The sequence below is a fragment of the Marmota flaviventris genome, chromosome 2 (assembly GCF_047511675.1).
Source record: "Marmota flaviventris isolate mMarFla1 chromosome 2, mMarFla1.hap1, whole genome shotgun sequence".
Lineage (NCBI taxonomy): Eukaryota > Metazoa > Chordata > Mammalia > Rodentia > Sciuridae > Marmota > Marmota flaviventris.
The window spans coordinates 31,785,022-31,808,709 of NC_092499.1; the positions used below are offsets into that span (position 1 = coordinate 31,785,022).

Genomic DNA, 23,688 nt, shown 5'->3' on the forward strand with positions numbered 1-23,688 from the left:
TCATAACACAAATCTGAATTTCTGAAATGATATGATATTAAGGAAATGCAAATATTGTATTGGCTGCCTTCATATTTATAGTTAGGAGGCTGAAAAATTTCTACATCCAGATAAGTAACTCATTGGTACTCAAACTCAGTGACTGAAGAATGTGTTTCCTGAAGAAAAGAAGAGTGAGGGTGCAGCCCCTAAGTCTGGGCCACCCCAGAACATGAAAATAATACTGTACATGTGAATCACACTTTGTTATATAAAACATCTCCAATACATCATATTCCATTTGACTCTTACAACTCTATAAAGGAGGTTGAGATAATACCTGGATTTTACATGTCTCAAACTGAAGCTCAAAGGAGCTGAGCTGCTTCCTAAGTTTCAAAAGTTCATAAAGTGCAGTGCCAGAACTTCAACAGTGGTACTAAAACTTCCTTACAATATTCTCTTGAGTGCATGCCCTAAATCTCTTGCATTAAGAATCCTGGACCCTGACTCTGCTTCTAAAGAAGCTGATCTAAGACAACCTTCATAATCTATCAAACTAATCAGCAGCCTTGGACTTCTGAACATCACGTAACTCTCCTTTCTATTAAACACTGAGTTTGCACTTCCCCTGCCAGCAGAGATGTCATATTCTGTACTTTCTTGTAGCAAACAGTTGCATTAAGGAGGAATGCCATCTTTGCACAGAAGCATTAATACAATTATTTGAATGAAAAATAAAAGTCCAGATTTAGAAAATAGTCACATTCTAAATAAAATGGACACAAAGTTGTAAATCATTAGCCCCTTGCTAAAAATGGAGAAGGTTTAATCTTGTTCAAATATTTCTTTTCTTTGGGATTACAATGTGAGAAATTCTGAAGTTTAAAAAACATTTTAACATGAAGTCATTATCTTTTTCTTAAATGCACTGAATTTTCTTTCAAAACTCTAAAGCTAATCTGAACAAAGACCACAGATTCCAAATGAAGATTTTCTCCATTCCATTTTTCACAGAGGTTTTCAAACAGCCTATCCTAAGTTAGTAATGCTCCTAATGAATATGGAATAATAGCTTAAATCCAATATTTATGATAGTAGTAAAATCATTTGAAGAGTAATTCACCTTCACGGGGGAGGGGAGGTGTGATTTAATCAGATTTGAGCAGAGCAGATGTATTTACCATCTGGTCTCTACCATCAGATCTGATAACTATAGTCAAGTGAAATGAGGAGGAACAAGTGCCAGTGTATAATTTCACAATATTTTTTTGAATGATCTAGGAACTTGGAAATGCATTGTGGGACCTCAATTTAATTTTAATAGCCTAGTAGAATTAATTTATTAAGGCTAGATTTGTCCTAACCACTATTATTCTATGTAACACTGTAAGTGAAACTTAGCTCAGTAACAGCACTTACAACACTAAAGTATTACCACACTACATTTGGAATGGGTGGATATTCACTCAGGAGGAGACCTAAATCATAATCATTTGAAGGCAAAATAAATATTATAAGGCTCAAAGGCTTCAGCTTGTCATTGCTTAAATTTTTCTTCATGTCAAATTGGTCACTCTCTAATATTAATATTCAATTTTACTATATACATTTAGAAACACAGGTTCAGGACTCTTTTAAGATTAAATGTCTTGCCACAAATGACGTTTTTTTGAGAATTAAGAACATCTCAAGATGTTCCTAAATGTATAATGTAGAAGTCAAATGAAGAAGCTCTAGTAAACCCTATGATGAATTAAAAAAAAATATTCATTTTTTTACCTGATGAAGTTTAATGGACATACGGATTCCAGGGACTACTACTTTTCTTAGTAATTCCATGTCAGCAAAGATCCATTCATCTCGAATTGAAGAAATACGGAAATCTCCTTTAAATAGGGCATGCAATCCATAGAGGAATGACTCTAAATTACTGTTAAGATTAGAAATAAAAGTTGATATATTTTGACAAAGGTCTCCAAGACACTGATGCTTACATCTGGTTGTGTATCAGAATCATCTGGGAGTGTTTTAAAAATACAGAACTAAAGTCAGAACTCCTAAATCACACCAACCCAGATGCCCTTCAATAGATGAATGGATAAAAAAAATGTGGCATTTATACACCATGGAGTATTACGCAGCACTAAAAAATGACAAAATCATAGAATTTGCAGGGAAATGGATGGCACTAGAGCAGATTATGCTTAGTGAAGCTAGCCAATCCCTAAAAAACAAATACCAAATGTCTTCTTTGATATAATGAGAGCAACTAAGAACAGAGCAGGGAGGAAGAGCAGGAAGAAAAGATTAACATTAAACAGATAGATGAGGTGGGATGGAAAGGGAGAGAAAAGGGAAATTGCATGGTAATGGAGGGAGACCCTCATTGTTATACAAAATTACATATAAGAGGTTGTGAGGGGAATGGGAAAATAAACAAGGAGAGATACGAATTACAGTGGATGGGGTAGAGAGAGAAGATGGGAGGGGAGGGAGGGGGGATGGTAGAGGATAGGAAAGGTAGCAGAATGCAACAGTCACTAGTATGGCAATATGTAAAAACGTGGGTGTGTAACTGATGTGATTCTGCAATCTGTATTTGGGGTAAAATTGGGAGTTCATAACCAACTTGAATCTAATGTATGAAATATGATATGTCAAGAGCTTTATAATGTTTTTAACAACCAATAAAAAAAAAATTAAAAAAAAAAAAAAAAGAACTCCTAAATCACAATCAAAACAGATGGGGTCAGTTTTATCTGGGACCCTTGTACACAAAGCACTTTAATAGTGAGTCCATAAAAATAAACAACAGATAAAGAACTTATAAATTAAAATAAATTAATAAGAGTCTAATATAAATATGTAATTACAGAAAAAAATTAAAATAGGCATATTTCTTAATTCTAATTCATTTGGATGTATATATTAATAAATCTAGTTTATATTTAGAGTCCCCACATCTAATATATAATTATGTTTAAAATATAAATGCTTTGGACAAGGACTGCAAGAAAAAATGAAAAAAAAATACAGTAGATGAATTTATTAGAAAAATAGATGTAGGGGCTGGGGTTGTGGCTCAGTGGTAGAGTGCTTGCCTGGCAAGTGGTTCGATCCTCAGTACCACATATTAAAAAAAAAAGTAAATAAATAAAAGTATTGTGTCAACCTACAATTAAAAAAATATATTAAAAAAATAGATGTAAATGGAACTCCACCCAAGTCAACTTTATAGGGTGATTATATTTTAAAATGCCTTAAATCCATTAAATTATCATTACAAATAGTTGTTCATATGTGAATTTTAAAAGCCAGTTTTGTTAACCACATATATAATAGTATTCAATAGTGTTCAGCAAAAAGACCTACAAAAATATAAAATCAAAGGAGACTTGGAATAAAGTAGCATAAAATGACTGCTTCCACAAAAATTATTTCAGATATAGCTTCTCATATCTTCTTGAAAACAGAAATGCCTGCTTTACCTGGACATATGATGGGATGCAGTTCCCAAAGCTCTCCGTCCTAGAACACAGAGTCCATAACAGAGAGTCACCAGTGATGAATCTTTGTCCACATCTAGAGGCTTTAAAAACCAAAGAACATTAGTTATCAGAAAGGTATAAAAAGTATTTAACAAATCAGAAGATATCTAATAAACTGCAGAAAGGAGAAAGAACTCAACTACTACACAATTAGAGAAGAAAAAATGATTTTTTAATTTCCGTATAATATGCAAGTTAGAACACTGCCTTGGAAGGAAACTGTGGGAGAAGAATATGAAGACAGCTTCTTACTATTCCAGCACAGGTCTGAGAGCTTGAAGTCAGTCAATCTATGGCGTACTGAGCTTCCCCAGGAAGAGGTTACTGGGAATGGTGATTCAGAGAACAAAATGCATGATCTTAAGGAGCTGGGGATAATCTCACTTAAAGAAAAGCTAGAAAACTTAAAAAGAAAAACTAGAGCAGAAAACGAAGAGCACACAGATGGAAAAAAAAAAAAACTACTAATAATTTTCCTAAAGGGATTGCAATGAGTAGAATATAAGCTAGGCTAATCTGGTAATAAGCTCTTTGAAGAAACTGGGGATATCCACATTTTCAGATACACTTTTTGAATATGTGCTATATTAGCAATCAGAAAGACTTTCACAAGCTATGTCCATGATCTCAGTAATTATCTTTAAGAGAAGGATCCTTAAGTAAGTAGGATGCAGCCTATTTCTGAATGAATATTAAAATATGACTACTCTCTATAGTTCTGCTACAAAGTAAATCCAGAGATTTGAGAAGAATATGCAAAACATCATAGGTATATTTCATGTATAAAAAATAAAATTATTTGTTAAGACACCTGGAAAAAGGGTTAAACTTTGAGGTCCTCCATTTCCAGTGTTATCTACTAATGTTTTTGAGCCTCTTATGAGGTTATTTTATCCTAGTCATTATTCCTTCTTTAAAAACATGTCATTCTGGTAATTTTATGTTGTACATCTAGCATAAAAGTTCAAAGACTACTGCTCAGACAGGAAATATAAGGATGCTCCCATTCTTTCTGATAAAGAAAAAAGATATTGCTGGACATGGTGGTACACACCTGTAATCCCAGCAGCTCAGGAGACTGAGGCAGGAGGATCACGAATTCAAAGACAGCCTCAGCAACTTAGCAAGATCGTGTCTTAATATAAAATATTTTTTAAAAGGGGCTAAGGATGTAGCTCAGGAGTTAAGCATCACTGGGTTCACTCCCCAATACAAAAGAAAGAAATAAAGAAAAAAAAAAAAAGGTGCTGATTGATGGGGTATCTAGAAGTCAGAAACCAAGGACTAAAACAAGGTGCTAAATCTTAAGATGGTAATTGTACACATCCCAGATCACAATAAAGGAACTGGTTGTCAAGGTATTTACTATGCTCCATGTTATCAAGTTAAATAGGCTGCTGGTGATTTATACAAGGCTTTTGCTTCTAAAGCAATAGTGGTGGTAGGAATTAGATTTGGAATCACAGGCCTTGACACTGTGGTTCTGTTATATGCAGTTTGACCAGGGATGTGATGCTGCTATGAGTGCCCTAAGACCAGAAGGAAGAGGTTGCTGCTAAACTCTGTAAAGTATCTTACCTTTAGGATAAAATGGGCTGTTCAAATGTGTAGATGGAAACACCTGAATTAAAATCACCCAGGTGACTCAAGATTTTATAATCCTGGTCTGGACTTAATGAATCAAAATTTCACAAGTGAGGCCCATAGGTCATTTGTTTCTACAATTATATGTACATCCCTAAGTCACTGATCTAGATGTACACTATCCAAAACAGTAGTCACTAGCCATGTGAGTTATTATATTTAGATCAATTAAAATGAAGTGAATGTAAAGTTTAGTTCTTTAGTTGTATTTGATTACATTTAAAGTATTTAAAACCACATGTAATACTGGATAGCAAAAACATTTCCATCATCACTCAAAGTTCTAGACAGCACTGGTCTAGCCTTTGTATTTAGGGTAAAGATATTTAATTATTCTTAAGTTTGGTGGGCAGCCCTTAAGAAGGAATAGATTTTGGAGGATAATGCATGAAATTTGAATTTATGTATATGCACGTGCATGTACACAGTGAAGGGGTGCTACCTGAACAGTGAGATTAGGACACTGCAAAAGAAATGAGAAGGGCCACTTTTCTTAACCTGTTTGGCAGAGTTGGTTTGAACCAAGTGTAAAGATCTGACAGGTTCTCTAATATCAGAAAGAGGAAGCTCAGGAAAAACTGACCTCTTAATAACTAACAGAGATATTCTTTCCACCTCTGGAAAAATCTGGATTCAAAGAGTTGCAAATGAAATAAATCAATCTTACCTTTGCTCTCCGAGAAGAACAGTACTCTATCCAGTTAAGGTAAATCACACAGAAACTTTCCCTGGATATGCCTGCCAACCGATGATCATAATCTTCATCAATGTTTGGATTAAAGGTGGGGTCCACATCAACATAATTTCGATCTGCACACAGACGGAGTCCTTCCTGCATTGTCTCATTAGCTAGCCACTCCTCTAACTTAGAGGATGTTGTAACATAATAAATTATACCCTAACATGTAAAAGACAGGAAAAATTTAATTAAATGGCACTTTGAAGACATTTTTAAAAATCTGATTAAAAAGTATGTTAAAAATAAAAACTCATTGAATGGGGCTGGGAATATAGCTCAGTTGGGAGAGTGCTTGCCTTGTATGTACAAGGACCTGGGTTTAATCCCCAGCACTACAAAACCCCATAAAAACAAAAAAACAACAACTCATGGAATGACAAAGTAAACCCTCACTCTCTTTGTATTATATTAGTAATTACTATGGCTAATATATACAGATGCTGCCATTAAAATATGCAATTTGAATAAACTTTGATTTTTCAGTGTAATAAATTCAACTGTTTCTTCAGATACTAAAACCAAAAATATTTTATTTCTAGCTCAACACTCCATGTACACATTTTAAGAATGCCATAATATACCTCAGGCCTTCCTGAGGTATCTATATGATGAAAAAAAATCCCACATTTGATATTGTAAAACCACAACTATAAATTCAGCAAGGCAACTTGTAGCTTACTGATTTTAGTGCTTTTGAATTTAGGATATTTATGACAGGTAAAGAAAATTTACTGGCTGCCCTTAGTTTGAAAATTTTGTCATAAAATTATTAAAACCATCTGGTATTCTTAGTGAAGTTATAGAAATACAGTTAAAAACATAAAACAATGGAAATACATACATGTATATGTAAATATATATATAAAGGGAAAATGCCACAAACACACAATATTGTAAGCTCAATCTCTCTAGCCTCTGGAGGTTGGGTTGAACCAAAAATTAAATGGTAAGCTCAAGATTCACCTCAATCAACATAAATAAGGTACAACTTAGAGGTAAGAGCATAAAATACAGAAAATTCAAATGTGGATTATTAAAGCTTAGCACACACTTCCCTCTTAAAAAAATACTGGCTTTGCCTAGAAGTCCCCAAACCACTACCATGCTATTTTTCCATAAGACCTTTAACAAAAAATAGAATATTTTGTTCAGTAAAAGATTAGCTTTGCCCAATGAGAGAGGTCTAGCCTTTGATTTGAGGTCCTGGGAAGTAACCTCTAAGCCCTTAAATATCTTGCCTGGTGAGAGTCTGTTTGGCTGGGGGCCTAGAACCACACAGTATGAAGCTGACCTCCAGAAGTCCTAGAAACTTGGGTCATCAGTTCCACATGACCGCACTCCAATGAAGACTCAAGGCTCCAAGCTCAGAAGAGCTTCCATGGTTTGGCAGAACTCTCATATTATTGCCACCCCTTGGTGCTGAGAAAAATAGGCATCTACACATCTCCCCTGGGAGAGGTCAACTGGAAGTGCCTCACCATAGTATCTCTGGACACTGTGCTTGACTGATATTAATCTGTATTTTTCCACTGTAATAACACGAGTACAATGTGAGTAAAACAGCTTTGCTGAGTTGTATGAATCCTTCTAGCAGTTCCCTGAACCTAAGAATGGTCTTGGGGACTCTGAAATTGAAGTTGCTGTCAGAAGTGAGGATGGCCTTAGGGGCCTCCTGAACTTTGCAATACTTTTATTCAGTCTATTGAATGCAGTACAAAGCAGTGGTTAACAGCAAAGGTGCAAGAGTCAGATATGCCTGAATTTTAAATCCCAAACTTTATTTGCTATTAGAGGATCTTGGACAAGTTAACTTCTGATCCTTAAGTTATTTATCTATAAAATAAGAATGCAGGACTTCCTTTTAAAAATTAAGAACTGAAGGTGATGGTATATGCCTGAAATCCCTGTAGTTCTGGAAGTTGAGGCAAAAGGATCACAAGTTCAAGGCCAAACTCAGCAACTTGAGACTCTGTCTAATTAAAAAAAAAAAAAAAAAAAAGTGGGGGGCAGGGACTGAGAACATAACTCAATGGCAGAAAGCCCTGGGTTCTATTACTATACTGGAGGAAAAAAAGTGAAAACAAACAAACAAACAAAAAGCAAGACACACACGTGTGTGTATGCATGCTTGTGTGTGAATATTCCTTAGCATAGAGCCAAAAACATAGAAGCTACAAATACTAGCTACTTTTATTAATGAACAAATGGAGTAAGTTCCACAAAAGAAAGACTATCAAGACCTTTGTAGGCATATCTTTATTGACTTTTCTGGATACCAGATAATTTAAACCACTACTTAAAAACAATGCAGGAATTTAAAATTTGTATTTGTGTTTCCCAAATGCCTCTGTTATCCAAAGATCTAACTAAGCACCAACCCTTACCTTGACGTAGTAAGTAGTGAGTACTTTCCGAAGATCGAAGACTTGAAGCATAGAAGCAGCACTATTATCAGTGATGCTATACCCCTCCAGAATATACTTAGTGACTATCACTTCCCAAGCTAGCCAGCGTTGGCTAAAAGCAGCATTAAATGAAAGTACATGAGGAATATGGCCAGGTTCACAACAGCAAAATCCTTCATCTTCTTCTACACCTTCAGTAATGGCCTCTACTTCCCGTTGTTGACAGTAGGTACCTTTAAGAAAGAGAGAAACAGAGAGAGAGAGAGAGAGAGAGAGAGAGAGAGAGAGAGAGATGAACAAAGGCTGGGAAAAATTAATGGCTCAAAAACACAAGAGATTTAGGAAAGAGTTATATTTTATAGCAACTAAAAGTATGTAATTGATTTACTTTAGAACATTCATGTACAAATTGTAGAGGCATACTATATGTTCACTTCCTGTAGAGTAACAATGTGCATTAGCACATTAAAGATGCTGGGAGTTTGTGCAGTAAAGGAACATCTTTAGTTAAGACTCATGAATTTCCAACCTTTTCAAATATGTTTACAACTGCATTCATATCAAATGAAAACAAAATGAGTAAAAGTACATCTCTTAAAGAACACAGGAGTTGGGTGTGGTAATGTCTGTCTGTCATCCCAGTGGCTTGGGAGGCTGAGGCAGGAGGATCACAAGTTTGAGAACAGCCTTGCCAACTTAGCAAGACCTTCTCTCACCAAGTTGAAGTAAGGTGAGGTGTAGCTCAGTGGTAGAGTGCTGACCTAGCACATGCCTACCCCTAGGTTCAATTCCCAGTACTGCAAAAATATAAGACAAAACTAAAACCCAATGGAAAAAAAAACTGAATCAACCCAGGTTCAGGAATATAGCTAGCTAGACATGCAGAACTCAGAAGAATCTGAGCTCCATTTGGAATCATCCATACTTCAAGCAGAAATACTATATGTATCCAAGTTATTTGGCTCTATAACTTATACTAGTATATTACAATTTAGCGTTAAGTAAAAATTAATTTTTTTCAGTTCCCAATTATAACAATAATTGATAAGATAACACAGTCAGCATTTGAGGCTTACCTGCTGATATAATTTCTATTAGGCATGAGTTCTGATTATTCTGTACTAGCAAATACATCTTTGAAGTTACAATTTTTTATACAAGATACTTGTCAAATAATCATTCAAATGTACCAATACAAAAGTACTAATACAAAAACAGACTAAGTACACAATTAGACACAGCAATCTAGCATCAGCAAAATATCACCAATCCATTAATGTTCATTTTTATTTTATTCTGCAGTCTTGCTTCCATTTAATCTGTATGTTTCTTACATTATGTAAAGACTACAAAATGATTACACTTAATCGCATGTAGCACATATCTAAGACTATATTTAAAACAAATCCTACTGAATATATATACACTAAGCAGGTTTTAAAACCACTATTTTAAGAGATATAGATGGTGGTGGTGTGATGATAAAAAAAATAAATAAGACTAGGAGCTGGGGTTGTGGCTTAGTGGCAGAGCGTTTGCCTAGCATGTGTAAGGGACTGGTTTCAATTCTTAGCACTGCATATAAATAAATAAAACAAAGGTTCATCTATAACTAAAAAAGTATTTTAGAAAAATAAGGATAAAAAAAGTTATTTGGGCAAAGCTAAGGAACAATATTGTTTAGTATTCTACGATCTTCAACAATTTTATTATTTCATTTTCTTGCTTAGTTATAACTGCCAACAAAGTCATTCTACACAGTGGTGATAAGAAAAGCCCTTGTCTTGAACCTAACATTCACAGGAATACATGCTGTGGTTGACTATCAATATACATACACATACATGCTTTACAACATATAAAAATGTGTAATTTTAAAAAATATTTTTAGTTGTCAATGGACCTTTTATTTAATATTTATTTTTTTGGTTATAGTTGGGCACAATACCTTTATTTAATTTATTTTTATGTGGTGCTGTGGATTGAACCCAGGGCCTCGCATGTGCTAGGCAAGAGCTCTACCACTAAGCCACAACCCCAGCCCTATCAGTGGACCTTTATTTTATTTATTTATACGCAGTGCTGAGAACCAAACCCAGTGCCTCACACATGCCAGGCAAGTTCTCTACCCCTGAGCCACAAACCCAGCCCCAAACATGTGCAATTTTGTAGTATGTTTTAAAAAAGAAAGAAAATGAAATGTAATCAAATGTTTTCTGGCATTTTTAAAATAATCATATTTTCTCCTTTGGCCTATTAAAATAGAACAAATTCTATTAATTTGCTTTCTACTACTTGATTTCAAAAAATGAAAACAGGCTAAATTTGTGTGGGGTACTTAAAAAAAACACTGCTGAATCTTGCTTATTCTAGAATTGGTCAATTTTTGCATCTATAAATACAAATAAAATTAAACTATACTTATTTTTACTCTTACTTGGACATCAATATTATATTAGTTTTGTTAAAAGCCTTGAGAAATTTTCATTCTTTATCCATGTGCTAGGACAAGTTGGACAACAGAAAAATTATCCAATTTCCAGATGAAATGTCCTGAGCCACTTTTTAAAAGTATCATAGTATTAAGAGTTCTCTTTTGATTTTATGTGTTATTACTTCATTTTACTCATTTTGCTATCTCTTTAGAGAAGTTGATAAAAATTTTATTTAAAATTTTTATTCCAAAGGGTACTCTTGTACATTGCTGGTGGGACTGCAAATTGGTGCGGCCAATTTGGAAAGCAGTATGGAGATTCCTGGGAATGGAACCACCATTTGACCCAGCTATTACCCTTCTCGGACTATTCCCTGAAGACCTTAAAAGAGCGTACTACAGGGATACTGCCACATCGATGTTCTTAGCAGCACAATTCACAATAGCTAGACTGTGGAACCAACCCAGATGCCCTTCAATAGATGAATGGATAAAAAAAAATGTGGCATTTATACACCATGGAGTATTACACAGCACTAAAAAATGACAAAATCATGGAATTTGCAGGGAAATGGATGGCACTAGAGCAGATTATGCTAAGTGAAGCTAGCCAATCCCTAAAAAACAAATACCAAATGTCTTCTTTGAAATAATGAGAGCAACTAAAAACAGAGCAGGGAGGAAGAGCAGGAAGAAAAGATTAACATTAAACAGAGACATGAGGTGGGAGGGAAAGGGAGAGAAAAGGGAAATTGCATGGAAATGGAAGGAGACCCTCATTGTTATACAAAATTACATATAAGAGGTTGTGAGGGGAATGGGAAAATAAACAAGGAGAGAAATGAATTACAGTAGATGGGGTAGAGAGAGAAGATGGGAGGGGAGGGGAGGGGGGATAGTTGAGGATAGGAAAGGTAGCAGAATACAACAGTTACTAATATGGCATTATGTAAAAATGTGGATGTGTAACCGATGTGATTCTGCAATCTGTATACGGGGTAAAAATGGGAGTTCATAACCCACTTGAATCTAATGTATGAAATATGATATGTCAAGAGCTTTGTAATGTTTTGAACAACCAATAAAAAAAAAGGCAAAAAAAAATTTTATTCCTTTGAGACAGGGTCTCACTAAGTTGCTTGGGGCCTCCCTAAATTGTTGAGGCTGGCTTTGAATCTGTGATCCTCCTACCTCAGCCTCCCAAGTCACTGGGATTACAGGTGTGTATCACCACACCTAGCTGATAAAAGGTTTTTTAATTATTTATTTATTTTTGTGCCAGGGATTGAATCCAGGGGCACTCAACCACTGAGCCACTTCCCCAGCCTTTTTTATTTTTTATTTTGCTCAAGACCTCACTAAGCTGCTTAGGCTGCTTTGAATTTGTGATCCTGCTGCCTCAGCCTCCTGAGCTGTTGGGCACATGCCTGGCTGATGAACAGTTTTTAAATGAGGAAATAACATAATGAGAGCTGTATGTTGTGAATGTTACTTCGTTAGTGGTGTATGGAGAACAGATATGGCAAAAGGGAATTTGGAAATTCTAAAGTTCAATAAGGTCCTTTTTCAGAGTAGCAGAATAGGTGAATGGGATAATTAAATTTAAGGAGGATGTTTTTGTTCTCATACATCAACCCCTTTCCCATGAGACTATCTACAGCTTCAACATACCCCAGTAACATATTTTCCTCAGAAAATAAAGTCAATAATAAGTATAAGAATATTTATAATTGAAAGAAGAATTGTGAAATTTGCAAAGTGATTTTAGCATTTCTATGAGAAACCATCCCAATTGTTCCCTGGATTAGCTATGTCTTTCAGCCACTCAGAGTAAGTATTATAAGTAAAAATGAAAAGAACTAAAAATCTTGAAAAGTGAACATATTCAAATAAATCTGAATAAAAAGTAAAAGAATCCAATCAATATAACAAACTTTTGACATGGTAATTTAGAATTGGAAAAGTGTTCTTGATACAAGTAACACAAATAGTGACAATGGTAGATGCTGTAATCAGAAATTTATAATATGGAGAATAAACTGGTAACTCTAATTTTTCACATAAGACTTGCAGGGCAAAGAATCTTGAAATTATTGGTAAAATAAAAATGGAAATAAAAAAATACATGAATGGGTTTAAGTAAGACCTATAGGAAATTTATCAAGAAATCTGTTCAGTTAAATACTGCTTAAAATTAACCACCAAAATTAAATTTAATTTGTGTAATTGAGCATACCCCAGAAATACACCAAAACACTCAAGAGATCCACATATTTGTTTGGCAAGAGAATATTCTTGGGGTAGAAGGAAGTAGGTGGGACAAGGGATAACAATGATAACCAAGAATCACATCAATATTTGAGGAGCAAGAACATAATCACACCCATGAAGAGTTCTGGAATGAAAAGGAGAAGACAGCATTTTAGTCAATCTACAAAGTTAGCAAAGTTATTAGATACTAATTGCTGTGTGTGATAAGTACTGAAACAAAATGACAATTGAAGCAGATGTGATTTCTGTCCCTGAAGTTTGGCCAACTTCAGCCTTGGCCAAATCCAAGTTAAGGATGGTTTTTGTATTTTTTAAAGATTATTTAAAAACAACAATAAAGAGTACCCAACAGAGAAAGGGCAGAAAGTCTAAAATATTTACCATGTAACTCCCAACAGGAAAAGTTTACCAACCCCCAGGGCTAGAGAAGAAAAAAACTTTAAACAAATAAACATAAATAAGTATAAAATTATTTCTATGATAAGAACTAAGAAAATTAAAACAAGGTAAGATGAAATGTAATCACGTGGGACAGGTGGTCAGGGAAGGCTCTTTGCAAAGTAACACTTAGGGTAATCCCTAAGTATAATTAAGGAATTAGCCAGATGGGAGGTTGGTGGGATAAGGGAGATGATGGGGCTTTCTGGGGGGAAAATGTGGGGTGACAAGGAGTTCTTAGTTAAGAACTGAACACATCTAAGAAACTGAAAGGTGACTAGAGTGGGCGAGGAGAGTGGGGTAGAGTGAGAATGCAGAAAATGGCAAACCCAAATCATTTAGCATTGTAGGATGTGTTAGAGTATTTGAATTTTAATTTAATTGTATCAGGAGTCACTGAAAACTTTCATGCACAGGAATGACATGATCAACTCTTAAAAAAAAAAAAAAAAAGAAAGAAAAGGAAAACCAAAATACCAACACAACATCTGAATGAATTACAGCTATCCTTGCTATCCAAATCTAGCCATGTGTTCAGATAGTAAGGGATAGTATGTTTCCAAATTTGACTTGAATTTTGATTGATAAACAACTATAGCTTGAACAGCCAAGCATTTGTCCAAAAACTTATTTCAATCTATTCAGTACCAGAGGGGGAAAGTTGGGAAAATGAGAATTTGTATCATTTTTTGATTTGATTAATTTATCATCAATATTATAGTAGATAAGTATGATAGTAGATAAGAGCAAGTGATAAAAAGACCTTCTTCCATTTCACAAAAGTAAAGGCTAGAAAAAAGCCTCCCCATGCATTTTTTTGTTTGTTTGTTGTTGTTGTTGTTTTAATTAAGTTAAAAAACTAGGTGAAATCCTCAGGTCCCAAAAGTTAAAGGAAGTTTAAAGTTCTAGCAGCGGTAAGTCTGAGGGTACAGTGTAGACTTTTACAGAAGTCCACTTGGATTACATTTGAACAGGATGGGGGTAGATAGAATTAAGGTCCAGAGTAAATGGAATAAAGGTGCAAGGTTGGGATGGAAAGGCAGAATCAAACATCCACCCGACAACAAGAAGAGAATATTTTAGGAACAGAAGAGGGGAGACAAAGGGGTACAAATGAAAAATATCAATATTTATGACAATTTGAGCACTGTGTAAATACTAGTTAACAGAGTAGTTTCTAGGGCTAGGGCTGTAGTTCAGTGGCAAAGTGCTTGGCTATCATGTGCGAGACACTTGGTTTGATCCTTAGCACCATTAAAAAATAAATAAATAAAGGCATTCTGTCCATCTACAACTATAAAAACAAAAACAGAATAGTTTCTAGACAAGCACTTGCTCTACCACAGAACTCCATAACAAACTTTCTGATTCAATATCAAGGTAAAAATTAACCTTTAGGGCAGAGATCCGACTGATTCTCTTCCTAGTCAAATGTTTTCTTATTTCCTACTCCAGACTAAAAACACCACAAAAAACTTCTTAGGATAGAACAAAAACTCTCTAAAGCTCTTTAGTCCAAATGTTCCCATACACCAAAAGATATTCAAACACAGGATTTGAAATTCCTATAAAAGAAGTTTCTATTTTATGCTTAGAAGTTATTCAACTTAAGGGGGCTGGGGCTCAGTGGTAGAGCACTTGCCTGGCATGTGTAAGGCACTAGGTTCGATCCTCAGCATCATATAAAAATAAGTAAATAAAATAAAGGTATTGTGTCCATCTACAACTATAACTATTTAAATAAAAAAAGAAGTTATTCAACTTAAGATGTGGAGAAAAAGGAACACTTTTACACTGTTGGTGGGATTGTAAATTAATGCAACCACTATGGAAATCAGAATGGAGGTTCCTTAAAAGATAAGGCATGGAACCATTATACAACCCAGCTTTATCACTCCTCAGTGTTTATCCTAAAGAATTAAAGTAATAAAACCACAGTGATACATGTATAACCATGTTTATAGCAGCACAATTCACAATAGCCAAACTGTGGAACCAGTTAGGTATCCATCAAAAGAGAAATGGATAAAGAATCTGTGGTATATATACACAATGAAGTTTACACAATGAAGTTTACTCAGCCATAATGAAAAATGAAATTACATCATTTGCAAGAAAATGGATGGAACTAGAGATCATTATGTTAAATGAAATAAGTCAAACTCAGAAGGTCAAGAAACTTAGGTTTTCGCTCTTATGTGGAAGCTAGAGAGGAAAAAGGAAAAGGAAGGTGGGGGCAGATCTCACAGAAATCAAAGGGAGATCAGAGGAAAGGGACAAAGGAGTAGGAGATGGGGAGGAGGGATAACTGCTAGGGAGTGATATTGGCCAAATTATGTTGTTATATTGTGTGCCTGTATGACTATGCAAAAATAAATCCTATCATTATGTACAACTATTAAAAAATGGAAAAATATGAGTTAATACAGGTAAAGTGCACAGAACAGTATCTGGCACACAGTGTTAGCTGTATTAATAAAACAAAAAAGAAGTTATTTAACTTCTAGGAGTTGACAACAACAAGCTGATATGTTTCTGAATGTACCAGTTTCTGTGAAGAAACAGCTTCATTTGTCAGTAAATAAAACTGTGGAGAGCATGTGGAAGAGGCATAAGGAGTAACTACTTCATAGACATGAGGTTTTATTTGGAACTAGACAGAGGTGGGAGTTGCAGAACACTGCAAATGTACGTACAAAATGCCAGTGATTTCTTCATTTTAAGTGATTAATTTTAGGTGAATTTCACTTTTTAATTGAAAAAAAATGTTGAGGACAATGGCACGGTGACTCTCTGAACATCACTCAGTCAACCACTCTGTCTCACACAACACAACATTCTATGCCACTAGCCATTGAGCAAACATATGCAATTTGTCACAAAAGGGCCTGGCAAAAGACCAAGCAAAGAGCAATAGAAGTTCAATATCTCCAGGTAAATAAGTCGACTGTATACTAATGCTACTACATTCACATATAATGCAACACCAAAAAATTACTCTCTAGTGACTATGAAATTGGGCAAGGGGCTAATAATTACTCTTTTAACAACTTTTATTGCATAATCCCAAAAATCTAATTTTATGAACACTTTCAATTTGAGATATAAACACACAAAACTTAGATGCTGTAGAAAAGAAGTACAGTATAAAAATAAAAGATGAATGAATGTCCTACCTCTGAATTCCAGGCCCCGCAGCTGGAAAGTGACAAGACCATTGCCTATTTCTATAAGGTGTACTAATGCATTGAGATAGTCAGAGGCAAGGATGAAACAATCCCCAGTACTGTAGTTTCCCCACCGTCCCAGTAACAAATCACCACAGAGGCTGTGCTGCAGGGATCTGGTTAAATGTTCATAGAAGATGGAATTCAGATTATTGTCATCTGATCCTACAAGAAGGGATTAAACAAAAAATCAAAATGTCAGATTTTACCTTAGTCCCTTTCATACTGACAAATGAGATTGTTAAAAATATCAATACTAACTTCCAGCTCAGGTTGTATTTATATTTACTTGAATAGATAAATAATACTCATACCCTTACAATTTCTACATAAAAATGAAACAGGATAATGAGCGAGGTTTCAGAATTGAGAGAGGTTACATAACTTCTCCTAGGGTTCCCATCCATGTAATGTGGGAATTTGATTAGATACAATCTAAAAACTTTTCCACCTTTTTAACAGTCCATTACTTACAATTCATGTACAGTTATTGCTATTCAATGACATGTGCCTTATAATTAAAACTATACAGATAAATGAAAAAGAAAATATTCAGAAGGAGAACAAAAAGATTATTTGGTAAAGGAAGTGGGTAAAATATATAAGACTTGAACAAGACAGTCCAAAGAGAAGTTAGTCAAAAAGATCCTGAATATCAAGATGGTTGATATTTAGCAAAAATAAACTGTACATGCAAATGTAGAAAAAAGAACCTACAAATGGTACATTAGGGTTCTCCTGTAAGAAAAACATTAGTATAAAACATCATGAATGAGATGGCCTCCTCTAGAAGTAACCCATCAAAAGCAACACCCTGTAAGTGGGTACCCCAAAGGACAGTACTAGAGAATGGCAAAACGTCAAACTTTAGTAATTATTTTAAACTCAAACTAAATATTAAAATAATGAAAGGGGAACCCTAGGTTCTAATAGCAATAAAATGATTGTATCTAACTCTATGCATGCCCAATACAAAAGTGATTTTGTCCTATGGGAAGCATCAGGACAATTCCAGCCCCTTATAGTATCCACTAGACTTGAGATGGTTTTTTTCTCTACTAGAATGTGATGGTAACAGTCATTAATATCAAACAGTTAGTACTCCTTAATCAAGTATTAAAATTAAATTAGAGGGCTGGGGATGTGGCTCAAGCAGTAACACGCTTGCCTGGCATGTGCGGGGCGCTGGGTTCGATCCTCAGCACCACATAAAAATAAAATTAAGATGTTGTGTCCACCGAAAACTGAAAAAAAAATATTTAAAAAAATTCTCTCTTTCTTCTCTCTCTTAAAAAAAAATTAGATCCTTATAGTTTGGTTTTTCAGATGCATATAGTATTTTAAAGGAAACTTATAAGTCAAATAGATACAAATATTTCAGTCTATTTGAGAGTAATGTCTCTTTAACACACTTAGGTTCTGGCTGTTTGTTAGTCCTTCACAACTGTGATAGTGAAATTCATTTTCTCTGGCAGATTACTATTGGAGAGCCCAATAAAATCATGTTTCCCAAATAATAAAACTAAGAACCAGATTTTAAATAATGGTAATGCCACCAAAGTGCCACCCATTCAAGCCATATCCTAAGTGGTTATTTGGTCCCTCATAGATGACAACTCGATACATAAAAAACTAACATTACATTAACATTTACTTATGAATTCAGGGACAGGCAGAAGCCAACATATTAATGAAATGTGCTGTATATCCTTCAACACACTTGACCAATTTTACTTTAAATGCTTTCTACTTTTTTAATCTATGTAAGAATAACTTTTCAATGGTGTTTAAAAATTTCCCATCAGCATTCTTTAAATGCATTTTATTAAGGATAGGTATAAGCCAGGTATAGTAGCATATGCCTGTAATTCCAGCTGCTCTGGTGGCCAGAGGATCACAAATTTAAGACAGCCTGGGTAATAGATTAAGAACCTATCTCATTAAAAAAAAAAAAAGATAAGCATACAAATTGGAGATAGTCTAATTCATATACACTATACTTTGCTAAAGTAAAACAAAGCAAAGGATATTAGTTTTTAAAAATGACTAGTTGGAACTCAAAGAATTCTAACAAAGATAATAAATGTATAGTTACATATTACATACACATGACAAATAAAATCTTTAATGTAAAGCCTTACTCACAAGTAGAGTTATTACCTGGATTTCTATCAAGCTGGGAAGCCAATCTGGTATTTGAATGATCTACTCGTTTTGTGCTAAAGAGGACAAAATAAAACACATTTAATTTCTTTACACTTAAAAAAAATTTAATAAGAGTAAGGGAACTGAACACAGTGGCATGCCTATAAACCAAGCAACTTGGGAAGCTGAGGCAAGAGGATCAACAAATTCAAGGACAGCCTGGGCAACTGAGATCCTGTCTTAAAATACAAAATATAAAGGGTTAGGTTTGTAGCTCAGTGGTAGAGCATTTCTGAGTTCAATCCCCAGTACTGCAAAACCCAAAACGAAAACCAAACGAAACACAAGGAGGGAACTATAGGATCCAGATCAAATAATATTGCTTTAGGAAAATCTCTGTTCCTAATATATTGATAAACTCCTTGGCAGCACACTTTGTTTGCTTTTTGTAGTTCTGGGGCTCGAGCCCGTCTCATGCGTGGTGGGTAAGTACTCTACCACTCAGCTACATCCCTAGCTGGTAGCACAATTTTACAGTCTTTTAACCTTTACCACACATAAACATAGCAGGTTTTTCTCCCCCTAGCAGATGTAACTGCAGAGTGTGTAAAAAGACATACAGAGGTGGTACAGTGCAGGGAGGGGTAAGAGACCAGAATGAAAAAATGCGGGCTGCATATGGTTCTCAGAAATTCACAGTACATAAAACATTCTTTTCAAGGGGAAGGCATACCTATTAAAGCTCAGTGGTATTGTGTCTAGTCTTTAGAACGGTGGTTCCAAAAATGTAGACTGTGAAACCAGGATTTTTTCAAGGACTTTTCCAGATCAAAACTATTCTTCTAGGGTTGGGGGTGTTGCTCAGTGGTAGCGTGCTTGCCTAGCATGTGTAAGGCCCTGGGTTCAATCCTCAGCACCACATAAAGAAAAATAAATAAAATAAAGGAATTGTGTCCATCTACCAACTACAAAAAAATATATAAAACACAAAACTATTCTTTTAATGATGCTGAGCTGTTATTAGCCCCTTTCCCCTGGTTTGACAACTGCACTGAAGGTGCAGAAGCACAGTGGGTAAAACAGCTGATGTTTGAGCACAGATCAAGGCAGCAACACCAAACAGTACTATCCCTCACTGCCACACATGCACAAAAAAACAAATGGACAGTTTCACTTAAAATATCCTTAATAAGGCCGTAAAAAATGTGAATTTTATTAAATCTCAATTCCTTAGTATGGCCTATTTAATGTTCTGTTTGGCAAAATGAGAAAATACAGAGAAAGCACTTCTGCTGCATTCTGAATGGCTGTCCTGAGGGAAAGCATGTGTGCAATCATTAGAATTATAAGCCAAGCTAGCAGCTTTAAAAAAACAACAACAACAACAACAAAAAAACAACACCATTTTTACTTGAACAGCTGTTGAGGAAATTGAAAATTATTCATATGGGTTATTTAATAAACATTTCTCAACAACAAAGAAAATGAATCTGTCATTTCAAGGAAAACAACTGGTAATATCTGTTCACATTGACAAAATTCAAGTTTTACGAAAATTTTACAATGTGGAAAAAACTTGTATCCATCACCATGAGCCTGATGGCTTCCCAATACTTTGTTATTTCTTTTGAGATTGGTAGTAATATTAATGAATATATTTTTTAAACACTACATAAAGAACTGTGTCAACATTTGGAAGATGTCTTTTACTCAGTAAAACAATATTTTTCTAAGTGAATAATATATAATGTTATAAAATAATACATGAGTAATAAAAAGATTCATTCAAAATACAAGATAGATACATAAATATTGATGTTACAAAATTCCAAAAATACAGATACAATTTAAATTCCACACTGTGCTTACTTTTAAGAGTCTACCATTTGTTGAGTTTTAGTGAAGAATCAAGGAAAAAGTATCCACAATTGCTTTAAATGTCTATGGAAGTACTCCTTTTTCAACTACCTGAGTGAGGCCAAATTTTCTTCATATATTTCAAGCAAAATAGCATAATAACAACAGAATGACTACAGAAGCAGATAAAAGAATTCATCTGTTTGTTAACAATCCAGACATTAAAAGATTTGCAGTGCTGAAAAACAATGAATTCTTCCAATTTTTTATTTTGGTTGGTGGGAAAATATAGTTATTCTTAAACCTATGGAATTTTCAACAATTTTTAAGATTACTAAGGGATTCTGAGACCAAAATACTTAAATAACTGCTATCACAGGATATGACTTTGGGTTGGAAGTTGGTCCAGAATAGGATACAAATAACAGTGAAATTTGCCAAAATGAGAAATACTATGTGTGGTTTTAGGTAAGGAACTGTAATCAAAATTTCAAACCCACAAGCCAATTCACTGTTTCAAAGATGAGACCACAATTTTTTCCCAGCAAAAATGCCAATGTGTGAAAAATGTAGGAAAAAAAGCATTCATGGAGATGGCTAACAGAATCATAAATTCGCATAAGCTCTTTCCAAGGAACTAAGCCTACTTTATGTACAAAGATGGTCATTAAAAACTTTTCCTTCATGAAAAAGCAGAGATAACTTATAAAAATTTGGATCTCACTGGGCACAGTAGCATACACTTGTAACTAGTGACTCAGAAGGCTGAGGCAGGAGGATCACAAGTTCAAAGGTAGCTTCAGCAACTTAAAGAGGCTCTAAGCAACTTAACATGATTCTGTCTCAAAATAAAAAATAAAAAGGCTGGGGATGTAGCTCAGGGGTAAAATGCTTCTGGGTTCAATCACCAGTACCTCCCCCAACCCTACGGCCACCACCAAAAACAATTAGATCTCAAATAGTCAGCTACTGCTAAGAAAACTATGAGGTAATTCACTGTAATATTAGGTAGCATAAAGGTTCAGAGTAGTATTAATGAGGAATAAGTTTAAGAAATGTCACTGAAAGAAAAAAAGATGCAAAAATGAGTATACTTAAATTAGAATTATATTTTTAAAAATCTCATGAGTAGAAAAAAGAGATACAGTGATTTCCCTCAATTCTATCACATAATCTTCATATTTTAAAAATATTTATAAATTTTTAGCAAAACTATTTCAACATGTAGCTCAGGGATAGAGTGCCCCTGGTTCAATCCTCAGTACCCTCCCTCTCAAAAAATTCACAATTATGAACCACAAATAACTTATACTAATAATGCTGTCAATAGTTTTTCCTATAAAAAAGAAATTATCTTTTTAAGCATTTTAGTTTACTCACTTATAATCTCTCTCCCAGAATTTCACAGGCCGAACATAAGAAGTGATAAATATTGCACTTCCTAGAAAAGGGTTTAGTGGAGTAGAGAAGAAAGCTGATACAGCAGCCTGAATAAACAGCATGGCTGAATCTATGGGAAAAGTGGTTAAGGAACTTAAGATTCATCTGAGCATGCATACACACAGACATGAAGAACAAAGAAAAAAAATTCACAAACACATTTAGATTACAGTGATTAGAGAAATAAAGTTCACAATATAAATACGAAAGATGATGTCACTGGACACCCCAAGGGCATACCAACAGAAAAACAAAACAAGGAAAATATGAATTGATCTGATACTTTGAAGGGAGCCAAATAAATATTTGCTAATACATATTTGGTAAAAGTCCATGTATCAATTTAGAAAGAAATGCTCAGGCTTAATTTTCCTTAGAAGTATCAAAGTCTGCCTTTTAACATCACTGGTGTCATTAACCTTGTTATTATTTAGAAAATATTTTTAAGAAATGAAGAGAATACAAAATTTCAGACAGTTCAATTATAATTGCAAAAGTGTTTTGTTTATTAAAAATATTTCTAAACATTCTGTGTACATTAAAATATTTTTATTTTTAGATTTTAATAACATTCATATTAATTTATATTTAAAATATGGAATTTTAAGTTAGCATTATTTAACTACAAAATTTTTTCTCATGTTTAGATGATCTGTGGGCCACACATGTTAATATAAGTTAAACAATCTAAATCAGGATAGATCAGAACTAAAAAGAATGAGTGTTTCATAATTTACATATAGTAACCTATATTCTATGCCTATGAAAGGTTTTCCTTGTAAATCAACACTCTCATCAAGGATATGACTATCCATTCTCATAATTTTAATTTGAAGGATACGAGGCACTGCAAAGGGCTGAGCAAACGCATGGAAAGCAGAACCCCATGTAATCTGCCACGGGGCGATGTAGGTATATACGAACTGCAACTTATAGAGGAGTTCCCAAAGCTGTAGGAGGAAAAGAAAACCCATCAGCAAAAAACTTAATCAGATATTTGAATTAGAAAATGAAAGTCCTATGAAATATATTTTCTTCCTACTAGAGAAACTGCACTGAAATTATCTACCATTTGCATAACAGGAAAAGATTCATTATTGCCAAAATGCTGAACTTATTTTTAAATAAAAATATCATTTTTTAAGTAAAGATGGCTAGCTGACTTGTGGATTTGTGTTTCATTAATTTAAAAAGTTCTATGCCCTCTATTGGCCTGTCATATTACTACTTTTACAAGCAAAATGAAGAAAGGTAGCAAGAAGCAAAATAACAATCCTTGGGGGGAAAAATACATCTAGATATCTGTAATGCTTAAGTAAAACATTTTATTCTAAAATACATTTTCCTTAAATTTTAGTGTTCTGGAAACTGAGTATGTTTCAAAGGCAATGTCAAAAGGATTGTGAAAATACCAATTGTATACAGTTGTCATTGCCTGTTTGCATAGGAATTTTGTTGCATATACCTGACATTTGTTCATAATTTCAATTGTTGTCAATGGAAGCATAATACACATTTTAGTCATTTAACTTTGAATCTGTTATTGTTGTTGACAATC

The 23,688-nt window shown here is 34.3% G+C and overlaps 1 protein-coding gene across 6 annotated transcripts in view; it reads right to left on the reverse strand.

Annotated features, from left to right (window-relative positions):
• The window catches only part of Pcnx1 (pecanex 1), a 151,135-nt gene that overhangs the window by 8,992 nt on the left and 118,455 nt on the right, over positions 1 to 23,688 (reverse strand). For all 6 annotated transcript variants that reach the window (XM_027931593.2, XM_071607712.1, XM_071607710.1 and 3 more), the window contains 8 exons: positions 22,972 to 23,080; positions 22,071 to 22,200; positions 18,849 to 18,907; positions 16,638 to 16,853; positions 8,298 to 8,551; positions 5,842 to 6,072; positions 3,471 to 3,571; positions 1,762 to 1,912 (listed from right to left, as the gene is read on the reverse strand). In XM_027931593.2, the coding sequence (XP_027787394.1) occupies positions 1,762 to 1,912; positions 3,471 to 3,571; positions 5,842 to 6,072; positions 8,298 to 8,551; positions 16,638 to 16,853; positions 18,849 to 18,907; positions 22,071 to 22,200; positions 22,972 to 23,080 (1,251 nt within the window). The remainder of the gene's footprint in view (positions 1 to 1,761; positions 1,913 to 3,470; positions 3,572 to 5,841; positions 6,073 to 8,297; positions 8,552 to 16,637; positions 16,854 to 18,848; positions 18,908 to 22,070; positions 22,201 to 22,971; positions 23,081 to 23,688) is intronic.